Below are 8067 nucleotides of genomic sequence, written 5' to 3'. Positions count from 1 at the left end.
GTGTATGTGACACTAGGCATAGGGGACATACAGCAGTGGAGCATGGCACGATATGGAAGATTCAGAAGAATAATTGTGGGATGATCTGGAGACACCCAGCTCCCCTTCACTGCATGAAAGCTGATGGCATGTTGGAGAGCCTTGCTGACACAGTTTCATGGCTTCCATAGGGAATATACTGCTTTAATGGTTTCCTGTGACCTTAATTTGCAACTGGAAATGTCTGTATTGCAGCATGAAGACCCCAAAGATCAGCAGCTTCCACCTGTCATTTACCCCTGGTGCAAACTGAAAATGCTGCAATTCTGCTTTGCTTTCATCCCTATGGATTTTTCACAGGTATGAACAGTTCGGCAATCAGAGAGCTTTGAAGGATCAAGACAAGTGTTTCAAAGGTAGACTCTACACAAGTTCACACACACATGAATATATAAAATTTGAAAATGAAACCGAACCCCATAGTTTCATTCTTAGCTAAAAACTTGTTGCTTTTCCTCTCAGAAAAGTTAATTTCAAGCCTTTGTGGGAAAAGTGCCATTTAATACTGTAACAAGTTTAACAATGTACTTGTAGGTTCCCTTATTCATCAGTGATATTGTAGCTATGTAATTTGATGTTCTGGATGCCCTGTGTAATCATTTAGAACCTGATCTTGCAAACATATGCACACATAGCCTAATAGGGTGTTTTAGGACCCATTTCCATACATCCCAGAGGGATGAAGGTACCACAGCTCATTGGGCCTCCAGTGCACATCTCTAACTTCGAGTTCTAACGTACTTTCACATTCACAGGACTAAGGCCTCAGAATTCATGCTTTTTTGGGTCAGGGACAATCGCTGTCCGTGGCAGTAAGGCCAAGCAGACCTGGCCCTGACTCATTAGCTGTAGGCGTTAGACTGTATTGCTGCTGCTGGGTAGGTGTGTTGGCAGATGTACCGCTCCTTGGCCTTATGCTTCAGAGGGTAAATAAACTTGATCCCAAATTCATCCACTGCTGTTTGCTAACAGCAAATAATTCAGAATTTGAAGTGAGGTGGGATCACGCTGTTCTAAGGACCCTGGGAAAGGACAAGGTGTCCAGCACAGCCCCTGCAGACCAGGGCAGTTTCCAAACTGCTGATCCAGCACTGATCCACTGGGCTTGTCAGGTGTAAGAGGGGTCTGGATGGACCCCATACGAACGGAAATGTAGTAAAATGTCTGTGCATTTGACCTCAGTGGATCTACCAGCCTGTAAAACTCCACAGAGAAAAATCTAAATTCTGCTGTCTCCAAACACACACACACAGAAATTAACTTGTTTGCCACTGAGACAAGGCTACACCTACGAGTCTTCTGCCAGACTGCAATCACTCACAACACAGTGGCGTCTCTTTTCCATCCTGAGAGGTGTGGTAGGAGAGAGACACACACACATACACTGTGTATATGCACCTCACAAGAAGAAATAAAAGCACATCATCTAAGTTTGCTCAGGTTTAGCGAAGGTCAGAGATTTTCGCACCTAGGTGAGCTGTCATCTGGCTTGGGGCAATTCTCTTTTCTCTCGCATCCTTTGCTGGAACAGCAGGAGAGCTTTACTGTCGTGAAAGACTAAACTGTCCTCAGGCTATAAAGGACTTGAGTCACAAACCACTTCCCTGCCCCCCACACACACTTTTGTATTAATTCAGGACCTTCCAAAATTGTCCTAATGTCTCCTCACCTGTTGGTTCTGAAAACCTGTTGAGGGCCGAGGCTTAAGCTAAGGGAGGTGACAAAACATATGGGATTTGCTCTAAGCAAAGTAATTCTAGACTGATGGGGTCAAAACTTCTACTTTTAAATACGGAGCTTCATTTTCATGAACTTAAACCAGACGAAGCAATTACCTGAGAACAACTGCATCATTAAGACACAACAGCAACATCTAAGTGCACGCATAGTAAAGGTTAGAAAATAATCATAGCGTTAAAAAGCGCAGCAATACTTGCATGAATGGGCAGAAATAAACTCGTGTCACTACAGCCCCTACTAGCACAGTGACCAAGAGGGAGCTCCACAGGTCCTGTACTCCACAGCAAGGCTGTGCTTTCTGATTTCTTAAAGGGATATTTAGAATCAAAACATTATTACCACTTTTGAGCACATGCTGCCTCTCTAAATGTTTTCTTCCGTATTAAAGCCTTGGCCCTTTCCTTTGTTAGTTTTTTTAACTTCCCCCCCAGTTCTTTAATTTTTAATTTCTTAAACCTCCCATGCAACAACTATTTTGGCTTTTAATGAAGGGAATTTTTCTGCATCCAGCAAACTGTAAACCATGTCGCCTGGATACAGCAAAAGCCGAAATTCCACAGATTTCCACAAAGTCATACATTGTGTTGGGGGGAAAGTGTGCTGGGCATTCTTTGATTTTTGTGTCCTGCATTAGCATTTGTAAGCACTTATGAAAGAGAAAAAGAGGAAAAAAAAGAAAAGAAGAGTAAAGAAGAAAGAAGGAGAAAGAGAGAAAAGAAAGAGAGAAAAGAAAGAGAGAAAAGAAAGAGAAAGATAGAAGGAGAGAGAGAAAAGAGAGAGAAAATAGGGAAAAGAGAGAAAAGAGAGAAAGACAGAAGGGGGGAGAAAGAAAGAAAGAAAGAAAGAAAGAAAGAAAGAAAGAAAGAAAGAAAGAAAGAAAGAAAGAAAGAAAGAAAGAAAGAAAGAAAGAAAGAAAGAAAGAAAGAAAGAAAGAAAGAAAGAAAGAGAGAGAGAGAGAAAGAGAGAAAGAAAGAAAGAAAGAAAGAAAGAGAGAAAGAGAGAAAGAGAGAAAGAGAGAAAGAGGAAAGGAAAAGAAAGAAAGAAGTGAGATAGAAGGAAGCTGCTGTGATGAACGCAAAACATGACCTTTTCTTTTTAAAAGTTTGTGCTGTCCCTGTTGTTTAACACCAGTGCTGCTCAACCTTTCGCTTCAAGACATTTTGGAGTTGTTAAGCATCTAGGGGTGATAATTTGGCTTTCAGCTAAACCGGAGGGCTGCAGCAGACAGCAGTAGGTGGTGATGTAATAGGTACCAACGCACATGGATATATAAATATCGTGGCTAGGGCTAAAGCGCGATGGCTGAGCAGCTATAGAAGAAGATCAGCACTTCAGACAAGACTCCTGGAGTTGAGATCAAGTTCAGAAGCTCTTACTCCCGGGATTTCCTCTCCATGCAGCCAGCCCAGGGAAACCGCAGATCCTCAGGGGACTGAGAGCGGGGCTCCCTCCCTCCCCCCCGCCTCGTTTTTTGGTGTTTTTTTGTTGTTGTTGTTGTTTTGTTTTTGTTGGTTTTCTCTTTTTTTTTTCCTCCCCCCCCACCCCCCCTTGACCTCAGTATAAAGTGGGAGCTGGGGGGGCGAGTGTATTTTCGGAGCGACCGGCCGCCGGCCCGTGGCTACGCGCCCCTAACCGGGATGCCTCTCCCCGCGGCGCTGCTGCCGGCGCTGCTCCTGGGGCTCTTGTGGCCAGGGGCGGTACGTGGCCGGTCGCCCCCGGGTCACCTCCCCGCCGGGCCCCGCCAACGCCGCTGGGACGCGGCTCTCTTCGCCCGCTCCGTCGCTCGCCTCCCGGCCGAGCGCCGCGACGCCGCCCGCGACGGCGACTACCTCCTGGGCATCAAACGGTTGCGGCGCCTCTACTGTAACGTGGGCATCGGCTTCCACATCCAGGTCCTGCCCGACGGCCGTATCGACGGGATCCACAGCGAGAACCGATACAGTAAGCCGGCGACGACCCCCGCGGCGGGGCAGGTAGAGCCGCTCCGCGCCCGCGGAACCGCCCTTAAGGGGAGTTCTCTACCTGCCCCGGAGAGCGGTATGCGCTAAAAGGAGGGCGGGTGAACAGCAGACCGCTAACTGAGCTAAAAAGTCCACCCGTCCACGGCACCGCGGTGCTGCCCGCCGTGGCTCCTCCGAGAGCGGCGGGCGACGGGTGTAGCGGGGCCGCGGCGGAGCTCATCGGACGCTCCGGAGGAGCTCACCGGCGCTGCTCAGCGCCGCTCTGTCCCCTTGGCCGCAGGCGGGCATCAGGTGTCAGGGTTGCCTCAACATCTGGAGGGTTCGCAGTCCCGTGGGCCGCCCACTCTGAGCCGGAGCCGGGGAGAGCCCAGCTCTCCCCCAAACTTGAAAAGCATCTGCTGGGGACTTAACCCCGTGGCCCCATGACTCTGATATCCAACTGAAACAATAAGATCCGGGAGGGGGGATATAAGCTGCATGATGACAAATGTTTCATTCGCCCCAAGCACACTCTGGCTTATTTTAACCTTGTCTAAACAGGAGGATGCCTGGGCGCAAAGTAAAAATAGATACTCAGCTAAAAGAAGAGAGGTCCAAGCATGGGGCATGGGGCATGGGGCAGCACGTGGAGCGTGAGGCTGGGGTTCCGTGGCCACCCACAGCAGTGCTGGGGCATGGGGATCCACACCACACTGGGAATGGGAGCCTCTGGGTGAGCGCAGCACTGGTACCACACTCTCCTTCAGGGCACAGCTCTTTGTTCCCCTGATTCCTGTGTCTCCTCTGTAGGTCTGCTGGAAATCTCCCCTGTGGAAAGAGGAGTGGTGAGCATATTTGGTGTTAGAAGTGGACTCTTCGTGGCCATGAATAGCAAAGGCAAACTCTATGGATCTGTAAGTAGCCACCAAGTGTGTGTCTGGGGAGGGGACCATGGTCAGCTGGGGTTAGAGTTGTGCACGGTGCTAAAAGCTGCCCAAGCCCCATCCTTGCCCCTTCTGTGTCAGGCAAGACAGAGCAGCTCTTGCTGCCTTGCCAAGAGAAGGTGTGCTGCCCAGGTATGCTGCTTACTGAGATTTTGAAGAGAAACCCACCCTTTTGCACTACACTTCCTTCGTTCCTCCATAAAAACTATAGTCACCCAACCACGGTTACCCATCTTGCCTACCACATAGACCAACAGAGTAGTCATTTGTATGGCAAGGCCTCAGGCCAGCCTCAGTCCATATCTTTCTTCTATTTAAGTACAAACAGCCTTAAGCAGTTATGGCAATCACTCACGCCATCTCTCAAAGTGCACTTGAAAGTTGTGATCAGCCAGGCACCCACAAATGATCCTTTATGGTGAGATGAATCAGTGCCTGTCACGTACCTATTGATCACTCTGTTAATGCTCTTGATCAGAGAGTCTGTTCCCATGACAGTTCAGCATCCCCAGGGTTTGTACTTCTATTTATAAGAAGGCAGATCTAGGAGACAATACAGATCCTTTTTTACATTGAATCTTTGGAAAAGATAGAGGCATCTTACAAAATATACTTGAGATGGACAATAACAGTGCATGTCTCTGCCAATGTTGAGCCGTCCTTCTGCTTTTGAGTTCACCTTTGTATAAGTTGCTGTGATCATCATAAGTTTCAAACCCATGTTCCTGGGTCTCCTTCCTTACTCATGGCTCTTCTATTTCATATTTCTCAAGTATGCTTTGAAGAAACTTACGCTGAGGAACAGCCAAACTATGTCAAAGTTAACTGGGTCATTTTCACATGAAGATATGAAGCATCCAGAATCATTTTCTTGGTCATCAGTCCCGTTACAGAGGATTTTGACTTATATAAAAGCCAGGCAGAATCAGTCACCAAAGTCCAAGAGCTCCCTTTGCATCATTTCTTAGGAAGACTGCCGCTTTGGTGTCCTGGATAAAGTAATTCCCAGTGCAGTGTTCAGCTTGGCAGACTGAGACCTATCTTAAAAGATCCTAGGCTTTTGCCCAATAAAAAGAGATGAGTTGATTTGTTACTCTCCAGATAACACACTTGTAACACCTGTCCCTCTTTGTACTTACTTGGAAATGAAACTTCTTCACTGGAAGGGTGCCTTTTGTCAACCCCTTTTTCCTGATCCATTAACATAAGTGAATGCAAACCCTTCCGTCAATTTTAAAACTAAAGGAGCAGAGAATATTGTCCACTCTGAGTGTCTTTAAAATGCCTCTTTCTCCTCAAGTCACATGAGAAAGTGCTAGCATTCAGATTCTTCAGAAGCCCCTCAGGCAATTTATTCCTGAGCTATGAGATGAGCAGGGCAGCAGAATGGGGCTTGGGCCTGACCTCACTGCCGCTCTGTTAAAATGTGCCCCGGTCCCTCAAGTGCGCAGACATAGCTCTGGGTGTCCTGCCCTCCCGGCCTGGGCACAGCATCCTTAATGATCCTCTGACTCCGGAGTCCTGTTTGAAGCTTTGTTTGGGCAACCACTTCAAAAGATTACTAAAGAGGGGGAATCAGCTGCACATTTCCCCGCAGCACACCTTCTACACCTGGTAGCAAGAATATTTCCGCACCTGATGTTTAAAATTCCTTCCCTCTTATTCTTTCCTTTTCATTTCAGACCCATTTCAATGACGAGTGCAAATTCAAAGAGATTCTCCTGCCAAACAACTACAATGCTTATGAATCCAGGATTTATCCCGGGATGTACATAGCCCTGAGCAAAAATGGAAGAACAAAGAAAGGCAATAAAGTATCTCCCACAATGACAGTGACACATTTTCTTCCTAGAATCTGAGACATCTCCCTTCAGACCTACCTCAGCACAGGGGAAGACGCAGAACACGTTTGGGGAAAAGAAACATGGTGCACTTTTACTGGAGAGTTTTATGCAAGAGTAGGTGTAAGATATTTAAGTTAATTATTTAAATCTGTATATATTGCCACAAAATTTATTTATAGTTCTGAATTTTTTTTTTTTTTAATTTCTGAAAACAAAACAAACCTCCAACCCAAGGTGTTTCATTTCATGGTGCAACAGTAGAAGACTTCTGCTTTGTGGTTTATTTAATTTGTTTCTAAGTTATCACAGGTGTGCTGCTACTACATGTCCTAAAACAGGTGAAATTCAATTCCTACACTACAATGTTTTGCACTGTTTGTGTGTTGTACGGTGTCTATCGTTGTACACGTGTTTGTTTGTTTGTTATGGTGGCTTTGTTCTCCTTTGTGTGTTTTCCAAATCCCCCGTGACTCTCAAAGAAGCTCTTGGCCTCCGAGAAGGAGCGGTGGTGGAGGTGCCTGGGTGGGATGCCAGCGCGGAGCCACACACAATGCCTGACCTCCTTTGTGCGGCGTTGCTATTTTATCGGAACAGTATCGGTTTACCTCAGTACAGAGAGCGCGGTGCTGAAGAGCTACCCCACAAATCTGTTTTTAGATCTGCCAGTGCTGAACTTTGAACTTTCCTGCAGTCAGTCTTCTTAGAGCTGCCAGGCAGTAGAGGGGCTTAAACACCTATATAAACTCAGCAGGGTTGGTTTTGGGTTTTTTTTTTCTATTTAGATAAACAGGAGCGTACAATCTTTTGTGACCCTTAATGGATGCTTATATTTGATACAATTGCTTTGCATTAGGCTGAAAAAAGTATCTGTTCTTCCCCCAATGGGCGCACTGTGAAACACGCTACCATGAACAAATTATAACTTATTCACATCAAATTCCCTTTCACATTTGGAGACTACATTCATTTTTCAAAGTTTGTGAAACTCTAGAATACTCATGAGTTTTTAAAAGGCAAAAGCATTTGCTGATTCATAGAAAACACAAGTTCCACAGAGAGAATTTAGATTGATTATAAGAAACTGAGGTTGTTTTGTACTATTTATTATTTTTGGTGCAGTATTTGGAAGGAGAAATATGCTGCTTTTTTCTGTCTCATTCCCTGACAAAGTTGATTAATTTCTACCTCACTAACTCTCAAAGCCAGTCTCCTAACAAAATCTGCATGGAAGGAAGGTACACGCTTTTCTGCTTGGTCTTACAGTTCTTGAGAAGGGCCTGGGGGAACAATTGTAATCTCAAATCTCTCTTTTTTTCCATATGTAGCCAAAAGTATTCAGGATAGAGTCGGTTGCATCCTATTTGAGCCTTGTCACGTTTGAGCTATCTTTACCCAGCGGTTTACTTTTAGCAAGGATAATCATGGTGAAAGTATTTGCAGACAGCTGTCAGGCTGCAGTACTATATCGTCATCAAGTAACCCTATATTTTTCTTTATATATTTTTCAAGTGTAACTCACATCTCTAATGTGATGAAGGAAAAGACAGGTTTGATTATGGG

At 45.8% G+C, this 8067-nt stretch overlaps 1 protein-coding gene across 1 annotated transcript; it reads left to right on the top strand.

The window, feature by feature from the left end:
• The first annotated feature begins 2053 nt into the window (after positions 1-2053).
• FGF4 (fibroblast growth factor 4) lies at positions 2054-7156 on the top strand. The gene is made up of 3 exons (XM_082000464.1): positions 2054-3720; positions 4530-4633; positions 6346-7156. Exons 1-3 carry the CDS (start codon positions 3417-3419, stop codon positions 6520-6522), a joined length of 585 nt encoding a protein of 194 aa, XP_081856590.1. The 5' UTR covers positions 2054-3416; the 3' UTR covers positions 6523-7156.
• Positions 7157-8067: the final 911 nt, after the last annotated feature.

The sequence above is a fragment of the Phaethon aethereus genome (genome assembly GCF_964289735.1).
Source record: "Phaethon aethereus genome assembly, chromosome: 5".
Taxonomy (NCBI): domain Eukaryota; kingdom Metazoa; phylum Chordata; class Aves; order Phaethontiformes; family Phaethontidae; genus Phaethon; species Phaethon aethereus.
The sequence above is the reverse complement of the archived record's forward strand: the minus strand, read 5'-3'. Positions and strand labels throughout refer to the sequence as shown.

Excerpts from the sequence above, each read along its gene's own strand:
- FGF4 (XM_082000464.1), top strand. The coding sequence starts at position 3,417 with ATGCCTCTCCCCGCGGCGCTGCTGCCGGCGCTGCTCCTGGGGCTCTTG. Across the intron at positions 3,721-4,529 it reads CCACAGCGAGAACCGATACA|GTCTGCTGGAAATCTCCCCT; the intron begins GTAAGCCGGCGA and ends TCTCCTCTGTAG. Across the intron at positions 4,634-6,345 it reads AAGGCAAACTCTATGGATCT|ACCCATTTCAATGACGAGTG; the intron begins GTAAGTAGCCAC and ends TTTTCATTTCAG.